This window comes from Caretta caretta, chromosome 3 (assembly GCF_965140235.1).
Source record: "Caretta caretta isolate rCarCar2 chromosome 3, rCarCar1.hap1, whole genome shotgun sequence".
In the NCBI taxonomy this organism is placed as follows: domain Eukaryota; kingdom Metazoa; phylum Chordata; order Testudines; family Cheloniidae; genus Caretta; species Caretta caretta.
Window position 1 is genome coordinate 47,360,082 of NC_134208.1, and position 17,035 is coordinate 47,377,116.

General features: G+C 40.9%; 1 protein-coding gene across 2 annotated transcripts in view; it reads left to right on the top strand.

Annotated features, from left to right (window-relative positions):
- HCRTR2 (hypocretin receptor 2) overlaps nucleotides 1-17,035 on the top strand; it is a 62,460-nt gene that overhangs the window by 27,579 nt on the left and 17,846 nt on the right. For both annotated transcript variants that reach the window (XR_012667579.1, XM_048845263.2), the window contains 3 exons: nucleotides 5,101-5,279; nucleotides 6,998-7,241; nucleotides 15,730-15,845. Coding sequence is in view for 1 of the 2 variants with exons in the window: in XM_048845263.2 (XP_048701220.2) it covers nucleotides 5,101-5,279; nucleotides 6,998-7,241; nucleotides 15,730-15,845 (539 nt within the window). In the remaining variant the exon portion in view is untranslated. The remainder of the gene's footprint in view (nucleotides 1-5,100; nucleotides 5,280-6,997; nucleotides 7,242-15,729; nucleotides 15,846-17,035) is intronic.

Here is a 17,035-nt window from a genome sequence, read left to right on the forward strand (position 1 = left end):
TCATTTCACTGTGTCTTTAAAGCTTTGTTAATAAACACTGATACGATGTGCCCAAATAGAGAGGGGCTGGTTGAGACACTGGGACTGAGAAGATCTGAATCCAGGTGTTTGGTTCTGTCACATACTTCCTGTGGAATTTTTTTAAGTGACTTAGGGAACTGAATCACAAAGAAACTATCTGTAAACTAGTTTAATAGTTTTGTGTTTCTCCCACCAGACATCTGTCTTGTCTATTTAGATTGTAAGCTCTTGAGTGTAGGATCTGGTTTTTTACTCGATGTTTGGATAATATCTAGAACAATGGGGCCCCAATTATTACCGGGTCTTTTGTACGTTGACCAAACTGGACAGTCTCTACGTAAAAGGATAAATGGACCCAAACCAGACATCAGGAACAGTAACATACAAAAGCCAGTAGGAGCACACTCCCTGGACATTCAATAACAGATTTAAAAGTAGCTATTCTTCAACAAAAAAAACTTCAAAAACAGACTTCAAAGAGAAACTGCAGAGCTACAATTCATTTTCAAACTTAACACCATCAATTTGGGCTTGAATAGGGACTGGGAGTAGCTAGCTTATTACAAAAGCAATTTTCCCTCTCTTGGAATTGACCTCCTCATCAGTTATTGGGAGTGGACCACATCCACCCTGACTGAATTGGCCTTCAACACTGGTTCTCCACTGGTAAGGTAACTCCCTTCTCTTCATGTGCCAATATATATTTATGCCTGTATCTGTAATTTTCACTCCATGCATCTGAAGTAGTGGGGGGTTTTTTACCCATGAAAGCTTATGCCCAAATAAATCAGTTAATCTTTAAGGTGCCACCGGACTTCAAAGAATATAGGCCACACATACAGGTTGGGGGACTATACCTGGGAAGCAGCAACTCTGAAAAAGATTTAGGGGTTGTGGTGGATAATCAATTGAACATGAACTCTCAGTGTGATGCTGTGGCCAACAGAGCAAATGTGATCTTGGAATGCAAAAACAGGGGAATCTCAAGTAGGACTAGAGAGATCTATTTACCGCTGTATTTGGCACTGGTGTGATAGCTACTGGGATACTGTGTCCAGTTCTAGTGTTCTACAGTTCAACACGGGTGTTGATAAATTGGAGATGGTTTAGAGAAGAGTCATGGGAATGATTAAAAGATTAAAAAACATATTTTACTGTGATAGACTCCAGGAGCTCAATCTATTTTGTGTAACAAAGAGAAGATTAAGAAGTGACTTGATGAGTCCATAAGTACCTACAGAGGGAACAAATATTTAATAATGGGCTTGTCAGGCTGACAGAGAAAGGTATAACGTGATCCAATGACTGGAAGTAGAAGCTGCACAAATTTAGGCTGAAAATAAGGCATACATTTTTAACAGACAACGTAATTAACCATTAGAACAATTTACCATGGGTTGTGGTGGATTCTCCATCATTGACTGTTTTCAAATCAAGGTTGGATATTTTTGTAAAAGATCTGCTCTAGGAATTATTTTGGGGAAGTTCTCTGGCGTGTGTTATACAGCAGGTCATACTAGATGATTACAGTGGTACCTTCTGGCCTTGGAATCAGTGAATCTGCAAATGTCTGTGTGCCATTTGGCTGTTTAATTAGCACACAGTATTTCTTTTTATATCGCTTTGGATGAGATGCTCAAATTTTGTAAAATGAGCTTTTGTAATATCTGACTCTGGCACCAGCTCCAGATATAACAATCTTGTTCTTACTGCCCCCAAGGTATTTTTGGATACCTTTATTTAAACATGCCTTTTAATTTAATTTAATTTCCCTGTAAGCCATTTTCTCTGTACTCATAAATATTTTCTGGCAAAAGTTGCATTCTTCCACAGTAATCTATTTCCCTTCATTGTGCTCCCCTTGAAGAGAGTGAAGTTTTCTGCATTCTGTGTGAACAATGGCCAGAAACCACAATTGTATCTTCTCACCAAACTTCAAACTCAATGCAATCAACTCTCTGAGAAACAGTCTTACAGATGGATTCATTTGTTAGAGCTGCAACGCATCTTCTAAACAGGGCACAGCATGGTAACTCATTTTAGTTTCCAAGCTTTTACTGACACTATGTGGCAAAGATAAGAATAGCAGTCACTTTGAGGAAGGATTGAGTTCCTTTTTTATCTTGTTTCTTGTTGTAAAATCAAAACGAAAATGGGGGCAGAATTGCAGAGGAGATTCAAGTAGAGTATTATTGCAGTGAGATGTTTACAGTTTGGATAGGATTGTGGTTTCAAAGGGAACTTCTCTCTCTTACTTATTCCTTTCCCTACCTTTTTTCTCTCCTTTTTGAATCTCTTCTCCTCTCGTCTTTTTCCCCATCTTAAACTCTCTTCCTTCTCCACTTTCTGTGTCTCTCTCAACTCTTTTGCACTACCATGTGTCTAGGGCTGTGTGAAAGGCTTGTATCAAACATTAAATCATGGTTTGTTCAGGGATCCTTTTATTGTTTCAGTCATCATCAGGGATCCTTGTTTTGCATGACAAAAAAACCAAAATTCTCTGATTAAAAACCCCATAAAAATCTGTGTTTTTTCTGTGATTAAAATGAAATGCTTAACTTTAGTTTCCCTAGACACAGTATATATCGGTATAAATTGAACACAATGTTTTATTGATAAACAGTAGAACCCCATTTAGCCGAGCCTCCATAATCCTGCTTTCAGTATTGACCAAACCACCTGCTGCCTGGGTACTCACAGTGGCTGGGGCTCAAGTAGTCAGCCCCAGGCTGCTGGGTCTGACTGCCTGAGCCCCCTTGCCCCGCAATCTTAACATAAGGAATAAAAAGCTTTTTGCCAGTTCTCTGGATTATCCCAATTTTTGACTGTCTGATCTGACCCTGATCCCAATTCAACTGGATAAATGGGGCTCCACTGTAAATGTAAAGGACATTCAAAAACAACCTCAAGAGGAGGAGGTTACATGCATTGAATAAGTGTAAATTTCAGTAAAATTTAGTTAATAGTTAATAAATGTAAAAATGAAAGATTCTCTGTAAAAATGCAAATTCCACGATTTTCAATGGCAAATGGATTTCTAGGATCCCTGATCATCATCAGCCAAAGTCCAAACAAGTTGGGTGGAGTTGGACAGATTCTTATTGCATAGCTGGTACCCTCGTCTTCTGAAACATGACCCTTCCAAATCTTCATTCATCTACAGGGCCCATATACCTTTCATCTTCATACTATTTAGCTTGGTGCTATGTGCCACTCCCTAGAGATTCCTTGTCCAGGGTTTTCAGGGAGGCCAGATGGCCACTTTGCCTGTCTTGTACTTTGAGGTTGCTATAGAGTAAGATCCATTCTCTTTCAACGCCAGAATCCTTGGGGACAGAAGCCACTGCTTTCCCCACCCCACTCCCCAGCTGGGAGGGGTAACAAAGATATACTCTCTCAGCTGTACAGCTAGCTATACATTGCAGTAAGGACAGATAGCATTACCTAATTCATACCATTTCTGCTGGGTTACTTTTATTTTTGTTTAAGGGAAATAACAAAAGTAAAAATCATATAGTCTGGAGCAGGAGTTCACAACCTGTTTCTTTCTGGGCCCCCCGCAACATGCTATAAAAACTCCATGGCCCACCTATGCCACAACAACTGATTTTCTGCCACAACAAAAGGCAGGGCCAGCATTAGTGGGTAGCAAGCAGAGCAATTGCCTGGGATCACATGCCACAGGGCCCCCTGTGAAGCTATGTTGCTCAGGCTTTGGCTTCAGCCCCGGGTGGCAGAGCTCAGGGCCTCATGTGGTGGGACTTCAGCTTTCTGCCCTGGGCTGCAGCGAGTCTAATGCTGGCCATACTTGGAGGACCCTCTGAAACCTGCTTGCGGCCCCCCCCCGGGGGACCCCAGACCCTTGATTGGGAACCGCTGACCTGGAATACCTTGAGCTTCGGTGTTAACACCAGTTAATCTGAAGTGGTGTCAGCAACAATCTTATAAATTTGCATCATTTCTCTAGTGTGAATAAGGCTCATGAGAGAGCATAGTGTGCATCTCTGTAACCTGCTGAATCTCCTCTGCCATAATCTTCATGGTTACCAGCTACAGATCCCACAACTACATTGGTATTATGCATCAAGTAAAAATAGTAGGGTTAAAAACAGTTATTTTTGTAACTTAACTCACCGAAGTAAGAAATACTCTCACTCAAGACTGTGTTCTCCTTAAACCTGAGGTCTGAACGCTGTGTTTTAGTGAGCTCAGGACCAGAGCTGTCTCCAGACTAAAACTCTGAAACCCTGCTTTGATTATTGGGAGAGTTCAGATTCAGATCTGCACTTCTCATCTAGCTAATATATCTAAATTGGACCAAACACCAAATCCCTGAAATTAAGGAAAGTTTGGATCCAGCCCGAGATTTGAAGACATGACCCATCTCTGCTCAGGACAGAAGGACATTCTGTGTACAAAGGATTAATAAATTTGCTGTTGCGGTAAAATTGTTGAGATGGTAGATTGGGGCATTGTAGGAGTAAGTTTTAAAAGAGGGAATGGAAATCTTTCTAACACTTGAGAAGTCAAAATATTCAGAAACCTAGTCTCTTAAGGTTTTATGTCCTAGGTTATTACACAAAGCTATTTTTTCTCAAGTTGGTTTCCACAACCTCAGTTTTTACTTTGCTAGCTTACTGACTTATTGATTTACTGCACTCAGATGTAGTGATTTGCCTGGTTTATAAAGCTTTACAGCTTGGATCAATAGGAAAAACAAATTAATTTATACGAGCCTTATACTGTATAAAATTTACTGCATGCTGTTGTACCTGTAATAAAATAGACTGGTCTACGTATCAAACCAACAATGCCTAAACTGTAGTCTGTGGAGAATTGATTAGTCACATGACTTTGTCTCCTCCTTGTTTCTAGCTGTTTCTCCATGCTTCCAGGCTGTTCACTGTAAAAGAAAATTAACTGTCCCTACATATTTACATTATACTACATATTTAAAACCTTCTTCAGAAAATGTTTCTGCATCCTCCAATTACTAGTTGCTCCTATAAAGTGTTGTCCCATTGAAGTGTTCCTTCCACATGTTATTTCAAATGTACTAACCCTTCTTTGTAAATTCAGTTTGTATTGCAGTGTGGAAGAACCATCACATGCGGACAGTCACCAACTACTTCATAGTAAACCTCTCCCTGGCTGATGTTCTTGTCACAATCACTTGTCTTCCAGCCACGTTAGTAGTGGATATCACAGAAACTTGGTTCTTTGGGCAGACCCTCTGCAAGGTGATCCCCTATTTACAGGTATTGTTCTCCATACCACTGCTGTTGTCAAAAAGGAACAGTACGGTAGAATCTGCTTAATTGGAACTTCCTAATGGAAGGGGTAGACATTGTGATTTAAGTGCTTCTCCACTTCCAAATGCCCAACTACATAACATTAAGTAAAATTCTTAGCTGAATAAGTATTATTCTCAGTATTTTCTCTTTTTTTTTTTTTAGGCAATAAACACACGGGACAGATTCTGTGATACTCTTCACCTTGTGTAGTCATTTACATCAATAAAGTGGACATAAAGCATTAAAATATCAGAACAGTGATATTTTGTGCCCACTTTGCTTGGACATAATGACTACCCAAGGTGCCGGGTGACAGAGCATCGGGCCCTCTGTAGTTAGAAAGTGGAGTTCAGAATTCCATATGCCTTACTAAGTGCTATGTAGAAATAACCAAAGATCCCCACAAGCAGCAGAAATTGTTCATACTCTCCCAGTTAAGCCTCAGTTATTGCCATTCGTAATTATTAAGTTAAATCAGTTCTGAAGCCCTTTCCAGTGAAGTGATTAACAACTGTGCCTTCCTTTCCTTATCAGACTAGATGGGCCAGTGGGGCATTCCAGTATGGTAAATCTTTGGACCTTTTCACTGGTGTAAATCCAAAGTACCTCAGTTGAAATCTGGGTTTACAGTGGTGTAACTGAGGTCAGAATCAAGGCCCCCAGTGCACACAAATTTCAAAGGGAGCAGCATGGGCCATAGTATTGGTTGGGTATAATAATTCCATGAATTGATCCGTGGATATGTGTTGCCCTCTGCTCCAGTGCATTGAATCAGAATGGCCCAATTTATTTCAGAGGCACAACACTGCTACAGGAGATTTTTGTTGGTACGTTAACTGTTGGCCTGTACCTGGTTCGGAAGACCCCACTGAATGCAGAAAGGACATGAAACTGTCACCCAGTGTATTGAATGGAAGAAAATGAACAATGAGTTTATTGTTTGTAGCCAGTGGAAAAATCCAGTGATCCTATTTTTATCAACTGCAAGCGGATTTTTTTTTTAATGTGACTGTGATTTCCCCTTGCCTTTGTGAAAATTGGGAAGACACAATGATGATATATGTTTGTAGCACATCAAACGAGATAATGTCTCCTACAAAGCAAGATGTAGTTAGTGGGTTTAAAGCTTTATTTTCATATTGTAAAAATATACACTTTTATAAATAATGCTTACAAAGTCTAAAATGGATGAGTTTATTCTTATGAGGCCTGATTCTGCCACACTTATTCAAACTGAGTGGTCTGTGAGTTGTCCTGTTGATTCAAGTGGGATTACGCATAGATTGGCTCGTTAGCATTGACCCCCCACTTGGTAAGGCAACTCCCATCTTTTCATCTGATGTGTATTTATACCTCTCTACTGTATTTTCCATGCATCTGATGAAGTGGGTTTCAGCCCACGAAAGCTTATGCCCTAATAAATTTGTTAGTCTCTAAGGTGCCACAAGGACTCCTCATTGCTTTTTTTTCTGAGAATGAGTTAGGCTAGCAGACTCAGACCTATGTGAATTTTGTGACAAGTGATATAAAAAGGAATTTGTTTTTCTTGGAAGAATCACTATTTAACAGCCCTTGATCATGGAATATCAACTCTAAATAGATTTCTGATCGTGTTGAAAATATAAATTGTATTCAAAGTTAAAAATCAGAAAAGTTTACACAATGTTTCCTTGTTTCCTTAGACTGTGTCAGTCTCTGTGTCTGTACTAACACTTAGCTGCATCGCTTTGGATCGCTGGTATGCAATTTGTCACCCTTTGATGTTTAAAAGCACAGCCAAGAGGGCAAGGAATAGCATTATCGTTATCTGGATTGTATCCTGCGTTATAATGATTCCTCAGGCTGTTGTTATGGAATGCAGCAGTGTGTTCCCAGGATTAGCTAACAAAACAATCTTATTCACAGTTTGTGATGAGCACTGGGGAGGTAAGTGTGTTATTGATCATAAGAATGGAACTTATACTGCCAGGATATAATGAAAATAGCTTGGCATGTTAATTATATGGTGGTTCTTGAAACTACTAGTTTTCAGAAACTGTTACATTCCATCTTCCTCTGCCTTGCTAATGTTCAAAGTCAATTGGAAGCCAAGTTCAGATGGATGTGCAATAAGAGGCTCTCTGTGTCTTGGTCATCTTAATGTTCTCCATTGGAACAAATGTTCCCATCCTGTAATGCTTATACTTATATAACACCTATTGATCAAAGGAAGGTAGAGGTGTACAAGGACTGCAGAAATCAGGCCTGTGGAATTTATCTCCAGAGAATAGACCATTGGTCCATTTTCCTGGGACCCTGACTTTGACAGTTGTCTGCATTATATAAATTCCTCAGAAATCTCCCAGATTTACAATTCAAATTGCATACAACTACAGAATTTATAAACCTGCCAGCAATATCGGAAGCAGTTCATTCCACAGATTGAAATTTGGCCTGGACAGCATTACTAACGTTATTTGGAAAACATGATCTATTACAAATGATTGCATCCAAAAAGTACAAATCAGTCCTTCCAGATTACTTCTGCACTGTGCAGTTTTGGAATTTGGGCTACTTTCATGTAGTCTGACTTCCTGTTGCAGTTAGTCCTGGCCACTTCCTTGAACTATTGGGGCTCAACTCTGGTGGGCCCTGGAATAATTCCAGCACTAATAGTGCATGTGAGTTGCGCACTGGGATTCTGACAATGTATACAATCAACACCTTAATAATACTTAATAATATGTAGTAATCATTCATACTCGGGAAAGTAATGCCAGGATTGCCAAGACATGTAGCTAAAAGGAACGTGGTTAACTGCTTCAAGTTAATAGACTAAAATACAATCAGATCCTTTCTCAAGGTTGTATTTTTTTTTAAAGTAGTCCAATCGCTGCGATCAGTTTTGTTACATTGTAATCAGGTTGTGTTTTCATGTATTATTGTAATTGGTTACTTTACGCAACCTTGGGCATTAACTGATGAGGGCTCTTTGATGTGATGTTTTGAAGGTTCCATCTTGGTCCTGGTATAATAATTGAGCCTACAAGTTTATCCTAATTGTAAACTCAATTGTAAAAAGTATGTAACAATTCATAAGATATCACAGTAACCTATAACAATAAATACAAGGAGGACTTGTGGCACCTTAGAGACTAACCAATTTATTTGAGCATAAGCTTTCGTGAGCTGTAGCTGTAGCTCACGAAAACTTATGCTCAAATAAATTGGTTAGTCTCTAAGGTGCCACAAGTACTCCTTTTCTTTTTGCGAATACAGACTAACACGGCTGTTCCTCTGAAACCTATAACAATAAATGTTAATGGAAAATATGCGAAAGGATGTCTCAAAGACTGGATTAGTCTAGACCAGTGGCAGGCAACGAGCAGGCTGCATGCAGCCCATCAGGGTAAGCTGATTTTGGGCCGTGAGACATTTTGCTGACATTGACCGTCCGCAGACACGGCCCCTCACAGCTCCCGGTGGCCACAGTTTGCTGTTCCCGGCCAATGGGAGCTGTGGGAAGTGGTGGGCTGCAGGGATGTGCTTGTTGCCACTTCCCACAGCTCCCATTGGCTGGGGACGGCGAGCCGTGGCCAAAGAGAAATACCCAGATGACATCACAACCTCCACCAGCTCCAGCTAAATCCCAACACCACTGGGATGTGGGATTTTGTCATCCCTGTCCCTTGTGTGTCCATTTCCTTCCCCACCTTATTTCTTCTCTTTCCTTTCCCTCTCTGCCTTCTGGTTGGTAAGTGTGTAGCTTAGTTGACCAAGATTGCACATTGTGCCACATCGCTGTAATCCTGTGACCAGAAAGATGCCTAGAAGCAATGCCCTAAATAGCCAAATGCTGCTACAAGTTGGCCAGATCTTGGAGTGCTGCTAAGACCACGTGCTGTGCCTGTGTTCCTCTAGCAATGAGGTTGCAAGTAAGTCAGTGCCAAAGACAGGCGCTGCACTTGTCCTCCTTTCTCTCCCCTTCTGTGTGCATCTGTCTTGTTTTGTCTTCAGAAAATCAGGATGGGACTTTGTCAACAACAGCAATGACTGCTCCAGCCCATCTCAACTAACTTCTTCCTTTTCCTCCATTAGGACAGTTATTACCGTCTTTAACACTGTCTGAAAGACTCTCAAACGGGGTGGAGGTGTTTCATGTGCCTTATGAACATTCTCTACAGCTAAGGGAAGAGGGAACAAGGGGCACTGCTAAAATAAAAGCCTTATTCAACACTTCACATTTACAACTGTTTTTCTATCCTTTCTGGATCTTTAATTAAAGGCTTAAAGATATTTAATGGCATGTTTGCCATGGTACTAAGCAGGGTGAGGTCTCTGTATACCAAACCCTGCACCTTGTTTGAAACCTTTTAATGCTGGACAGTGGCAGGGTCAAGTTAACACCTTTGACTCTTTGGGCCCATTCATTCCATCAAAATTAATACAATGGTCCCTGCTTCTTGTGTATGCAGGCCCATGGTGTTTTCAGTATGTAGATGATATGAACTCCTGTTCTCTATCTCCTCCAACCCAGCCACTCCTCTTTAACGCCTTATCCAGAGGGGCAGAGATGGGAGCTGGTTGGCTCAATCCAGATAAAACTGCAGTGAGTTTCATAGGAGGAGGGAGATGTCCTGCAGATGTGGCATGAATGATACCAGCACTTTTAACTGAGGGAGCAGGTCTATCATTTGTTACTAGCTTTCTCCATCTGAGGACATTGCTGGAAATATTCATCTCACCTGGAGATTCTAATTTCTGTTTATAATTGCAGACCTGACCATCATAATCATGAATTTCTCTCTTCAAGTTTAGATTTACATGTTAAATCGACCCAGAAATAGAAAATGATTAAAGAAAAGATCAGCAGCTCAATAATTACATAGGGTATCTTGCCAACAGCTTGCGATGCCAGTGTTCCAGGACCTGCGCTGGCAGCTTGTTGGTTTACAAGAGAAATGTAAAGTGTTGATATTAATCTGTAGGGCCCTAAATGGCTCAGGAGCAGCCTATTCTAGAGACTGCTTCTCACCCCATGCTTAGCTGCTGCGCTGCAGATGTAATCCACAGAGGCTCAGGAGCTGGAGCCCCTCAGTATAAACGATAGGGAGCTGCCTGGAGAGCATTCTCCAGAAAGGGCCCATAGTATGTAATGAACTCCCTCCTTTGGTCCAAGATAGCCAGAATCTGCTGACCTTCATGGTATGTTACAAAGGCTGCCACATTTCACAGGCTTTGTGGAAGGTAGGAAGGGACTTGACAAAGGCTGGTATTTGTGCATAGAACAAGGTTTGGTTTGTGTCTGAATAATTTCTGATAGTTGTTTTCAGGTTTGGGGTGAGGGGAAGCCGTTATCTTTATTTCTTATGTGATTGTACTGTTAATGACGTCAAAGGTGCCTCATCTCCAAGATAGATATTTTATTCTGGGTATAAAATATAAAACATGCCTGGAAGTTTTTTTTGAAACCAGAAGCTTTTTTCACTCCACTTAAAGATCATACAGTCCTAGTTTGTACTGCTGGCTTTTCCATTAAATTATGCATCTAACCATAGGACATTCACTTTCATCAAACAGAATTCATACACAATTGAAATTTGATGATGTCACCTCAGTGCTAATTAGTCTACTGGCAAATGGTAGATGAACTTAAAATAATAATCCTCTATTTCAAATTGCTCTATTTTGGTCAGCACCTTCCCACCATGGCTTGGACTCCTTCACAATGAACAAAGAGTGGCAACCTCTATTAATCGATATCTGTGTGTGCCTATTGGAGTTATTGCTAGTAACTGCAAGGGGTGCAGTTGCTCAGCCTCTGTCAACATCCAAGTTCTTTCTAACTGCTTCAGGCTTTCACTCCAGAACAGGAGGAACATTCATGGCCAATTCTAGGCTGAGGATTTTTCAGTCCTAGCCCAGACTAATAATAATAATTTATTTGGGAATGCAAGAGAGTCCCACCTATGAACTGTGTGGAGTCACTTAAGGAACCTGTTTTTACCATGGGTTTTATCATAGTCCATAGTTATCATATGATGAATGTGATGATAAAGACCCACAATTAAAGAAATGTAAATTAAAATGGCTGCATCATGTGTCCAAATCAGCTAACCACACTCTTTTGGTACGGTTGATTAAAAAGGTTAGCAACCAATGTATACTAACCAAATACTCCAAGTACTCAAGAGAATATGGAGAGAATCCTCACTTCCACTGCATGGGTGAAGGGAAGACTTTGTGTTCCTTTTCCTCCTAGGTTACTCACAGTAAAGGGCAGCATTCTGCCCTCCAAATCTGAACACTGTAACAAAATTGGAAGTCACTAGATGGCGCCATTAAAGATAAGGTTATAAATTCTGCTTTATGTGAATGTTTAGCAGTTAACACTTAAAATAAATGCTTATTGTCCACTGTGGTGCAGGGTTTGGGGTTTTGTTTTTTGATTCTGAGAATTGTCCAGTAAAGCTTGTTCCCTGGCTAAGCCCGCTCATATTAACTTTCTCAGCAGCTGCCTACAGCGCAAGCAAAACATTGCTTTACATGGGGTAGCATCAAGAAGTTTGCTAGAATTCTGATGTCCAAAATGAAATTGGCAAAAATGAATCCGAGGAGTGGAAAAGTTCCAGCAACATTCACCGCTTGTTTTCAAGGGACCCTGAAATGCAAAAATGAGGAGGAACAATAATGTTACATGTTGATATGGATTGAAGAGAGAGGTTTATATATGTATATGTATGTATAAGTGTGTGTCTATGTACACACACGCACATGCATGCACGGCCGGCTCTAGGTTTTTTGCTGCCCCAAGCTCCGAAAGCGCAACTGCCCAAGCAAAAAAAAAAAGGGGGGGTGGTGTGGCCGGAACGCCGCCCCTGGCATTGTGCCGCCCCAAGCACGTGCTTGCTTTGCTGGTGCCTAGAGCCGGTCCTGCATGTCAGCTGAGGGCACACCTCTGTCACTGATCTGCTGCAATTATGAATACACAGCAAGGGCACATTACTTTAGATTTGAATATATCCCCTCTATATTTGCATGCTGTAAATTCTGCAGTGGAGTACAAGGTGCATGTGAACCCCTAGAATTATGTGTGTCAGAGTTAAAGTTGTTGGCTAAAGACTGTATGTTTAATAATTCCAGAAATGATAATGTGTGGGGCAAACTTACCAAAAGTCCATGAAAAGCTGATAAATTAGAGAGCTGAGCTGCATCCTCTGTCATATCACCCCTTGATCATCGCCATTTCTATGCCACTACTTTTGTTCTAACCTGTCCTTTCAGACCCTTCCTCCATTCCCATCCAACAGACTCTCCATCCCTCATTCCTCAAATCCAAACACCTTTTATTCCATTTCTCCCTCCCTCGCAACACCAGTTGAGTGGTAGGTGGAGTGGGGTGAGACTCTGCATCTGTCATCAAGGATCTCAAGTGTGGGATAAGCACATTGGCAAGTACCATCTCCTCATTCTACCCCCATGAATCCTTTTGAGTTTTCTCCCCTCTTTTCAGCAAAGGGGATTAGACATGGAGATCTTCCCTTTCTTCTTGAAGCAGGGACCACCACACCTGTGTGTCCCCCCTTCCTATCTGAAAGCCCAGGTAGTGGTCCATCTAAGATAAGGACTTTTCTCTCCCCCTCGCCGTTCCCCACCCCTGGCTTGTGTGGGACGGGCCGAAGGATCTGGGTTTTCGGTTAGGCAGCTGAAATGTCATCGCTGATCTTTAGGCAGAACACTGATGGATGTTCCCACTCAGCACCAGTCTGAGTATGGTGGCAGGGACGAAACCATCTGATAAATGACCAGCATCCCAGACCAGTCCCTCCTCCTGCCTGCTGCAGTAATTACTAAGCAGCTTGAAAGCTTTCTTTTAGCTTGAGAAGCTAAACAGATTCAAGCTTCTTAAGTAAAAGTTCTGCAAAGCTCATTGCCCTGGGTGGAGGAGGGACACAGGTTTCCTTTGATGTTCAGCTGCTAGCACTTTGCAGGTGGCTGAACTTCAAAGGAGAACGCTGGCTTCTTCCTCCAACGTGGCCCATCAGCACTTTGTACTTAGCTGGCCTGCTTTAATGTTTCCATTTTACTCAGACTGCTAAATTGGAAGCCATAAACTCCTGATGATGCCTTGCTGCCTGCAGAGCTCTGCTGGGGCAGGTGACAATGCCTCGGGAGCAGGAAGAATCTGGTCTCAGCTTTCTCATTGACCTCCTCTGGTCTCAATAAATCACATAAACTTAATTTCGCCAGCTGTGAAAGGTGAATGACGGTATTTCCCTGTCTCACAGGAGTATTGTGAGGCTTAATTCATTTAAATTCATCGTGTGTAAAACATTTTTGAGATCATGGCAGCTAAACAAGTGCAACATCATTAACAATAAAATAAATGTTCCAACTACTAGAGAAAAGGTGTTGATGGTATAATTGATGTGAGCTCCACAAACCAAAACATGCAGGGTATACTTACGGGACTTGGCAGCTGGTAATAACGGATACTCAAGAAGGGGTGTGCAGCATTAAAGTGGATAAATTAAGCACTCAAAGGTCAGGAAACTCCAGAAATTAAGATGACCACTCATCCTTAACTCTGCCTCATTCAGAGCAGTATCTTGAACCTGGGTCTTCCACCACCCAGATAAGTGTGCAATCACCAACTTATACAACCAATGTCACTCGTGTTCTCTCCCAATAGTTCCAGCAGAGGGACGATTTCTCTTTCTTTATATAGTTATTCATGAAACAATGCAACAGGTCTCATTTTCATTCCACGTTAGAATGAAAACAAATTTGGAAATCCCGAAATCTTTTGCAAAACAGAAGTCTTGTTTTCCCGCCTGCCCTACAGTGTAACTTCCTTTACTAATATCTGAAAAGAGTACAGTATATCTATGTAAACATGCATTACTTGTCCCAAAAATACATTCTAAAAGAAACACCATTTTTCATAGTTTTTCAACCACCAAAACTTCACCCTTTTCACACATTATAGACACTGATACTTTGTAAATAATATATTGTGGGGTTTTTTAAAAGTGCACTAGGTCCTCTTGTGGGGGAAAAAACAACTCGTCCTTTGTTACTAAACCATTTGAAAGCTCTGGACAGAGATGAGAACTCTTGAACCCTACAACTGCTTGCCAGGCGTGCCCAATGTGGAGCACAAATGTATTTACTTCTCTGAAACCTTCTAATACTGTCTTATTCTTCCTCTGACTAAAACCTAAACTAACTTACTTATCAGCTGAGACACACAATCAGTTGCATGGTAAAGTGGAAGGGCACATGGGCACAATTTCTGGAATAAATTCAATTTTGGTAGTATATTACATATTGAATAATCTGACAAGCAATATATAATCTAAAGAGGAAATATTGTAATGTATATACTAAGGGACAGAGTTAAGGTAAGAGGCCAAAATTACTTGGGGGAATTTCCTGACTTCTGAGTCTCTGATTTTGTTAATTCTAACTGAATTAAAGGAACAAAAACCATTCCAGCTTGTGTTTTATAGTGGCTCCATTATATACTTCACTCCCAACCGCCACCATTCAGAGTACATCTTATACATTTATCTCAGGAGCAGAAAGACATCTTTATCTGTCTGCCTTAGGTACTTATATGGCCCTCATTGCTATCTCAGTACCAGAACACCTTACAGTCTTGAATGTATTTATCCTCACAACATGCCTGTGTGGTAGGGAAATTCTGTTATCCCCATTTTCCAGTTGGAGAACTGTGACAGAGAGACTATGTGGTGTAGTATTGCACTCAAGGGGGGTGCGATTTCTAAAGCATGCTAACATGTCAGTGCATTAAGTGGCCTGTGGAAACCCTGCTGGTGCTGTTTGAAAAAATGCTATGTTAAAGAGCACAAGGGAGCCTTTGGTGTGTACCATCAGGAGCTACACAGACCAGTTAATACACAACGTGTTAGTGCATTTTAGAAACCACACGATCATAGGGTGTGTAGATAAGCCCTAAGTGGTCGCACATGATGTCTGTGGCAGCACAGAGACTTGAGCATGGTCTCCCATGGCCTAGGCTGGCACCCGAGTATTAGACCATGCTTCCTCTCAGTGATGTATTAAATTACAATATTCAGTGCAGACAGAGCGTTTGAATACCTGAATAACAGCTTTTAGATAATAGCATTGTGTACTGATTAAAAATTAACACACATGTAACAAAGGAGTGTGACATAGCACTTCACACACCAATGTGGCATACTACTATGAAGCAAAAGCCTGTTTAAAATGTATGAACAGAATGAATCTAAAAGCAATGGACTAATTTCTGCCATCAGATGCATGTATATATCTCCCATTATAATCAATGAGCCCTACATTTGAGTATCTGTAGGTATAATGTGACTTAAAGTAATTTTTAAACTATATTTGTATGTACATTCTTTTTCTATTTTGATTCTCTTTCCAGGTGAGGTCTACCCCAAAATGTACCACATGTGTTTTTTTCTGGTGACGTACATGGCACCATTGTGTCTTATGGTGTTGGCCTATTTACAAATATTTCGAAAACTATGGTGCCGCCAGGTAAGTCATTGATTTATATTGGCTTACTATGTTTTTCTATTTGAGTGGACAACGTTTTTCTCCAGAAACTCCATAATGCCACGCAGGACCTGATCAATACAACCTTTTGTACCCAACAAACTTCAGTAGCAGTTTTGGGTGTGAAATTATAGTCTGCATCCTAGTCTCCTATTTCAGAAACGATGGCAGCCAAGCAGAATGAAAAACAATTTGTGCTCCAGTCTAGAGCAGCCATCTAGGAGATGGAGGATTTCAGGGACAGAGGAAGCAAAAAGATCAATTAAGGGAAGAAGATGGATCCCCAGTTGTCCTGGTTGAAGGTTCCTATTGAGAGAGAATAACTGAGCTCCGAGGTTGATGTTACACAGATATTTTATATCGCCCTGGAGCTGCAGAGGTGTATGAAAGTTGACATTTTTTTTTTCATTTTGTTACAAAAATTTCAGCTCAGTTTTGAGTTTGTAACAGCTCGTGTATTTGTTGCTGAAATATGTGCCACCATTTTCCAGCAATAATGGGCCCAGTCTGAGAAAAGGTTGCCTTACAAATCTAAAGTTCTGTTTGGAAATGTGGCCATTTTCTCAAATTTTGCACTGCAGTGATAGGAAAACAAAATAACAGCAACAAAATCACCTGAGATGGGTCATAGACTATCAGAGTTGGAAGGGACCTCAGGAGGTCATCTAGTCCAATCCCCCTGCTCAAAGCAGGACCAATCCCTAATATTTGTCCCAGATCCCTAAATCGCCCCCTCAAAGATTGAACTCACAACCCTGGGTTTAGCAGGCCAATGCTCAAACTACTGAGCTATCCCTCCCCACTAAAAATTTTTTGGCCCAGATCCCTAAATGTTTCTGAAAATGTTCACACCATTATTCAGTGCTGGGTCATCATCAGAGACTGCTGTAACATTAAGTATATGGCAGAATGTGGGTAAAACAGAGCTCGGGATATAGAATTCTCCCCCCGAGGAGTTCAGTCACAAATTTAATGAATGCAATGTAATGTAAATACCTTGCAATGCTGGTTACAAAAGTGCCATGCGAACACCTGTTCTCACTGTCAGGTGAAATTGTAAATAAGAAGTGGGCAGCAATATATCCTGTAAATGTAAACAAACTTTGTCAGAGCGATTGGCTGTGTTGTAATTAAAATCAATATTTTTGAAAATGTAGAAAAACATCCACAAA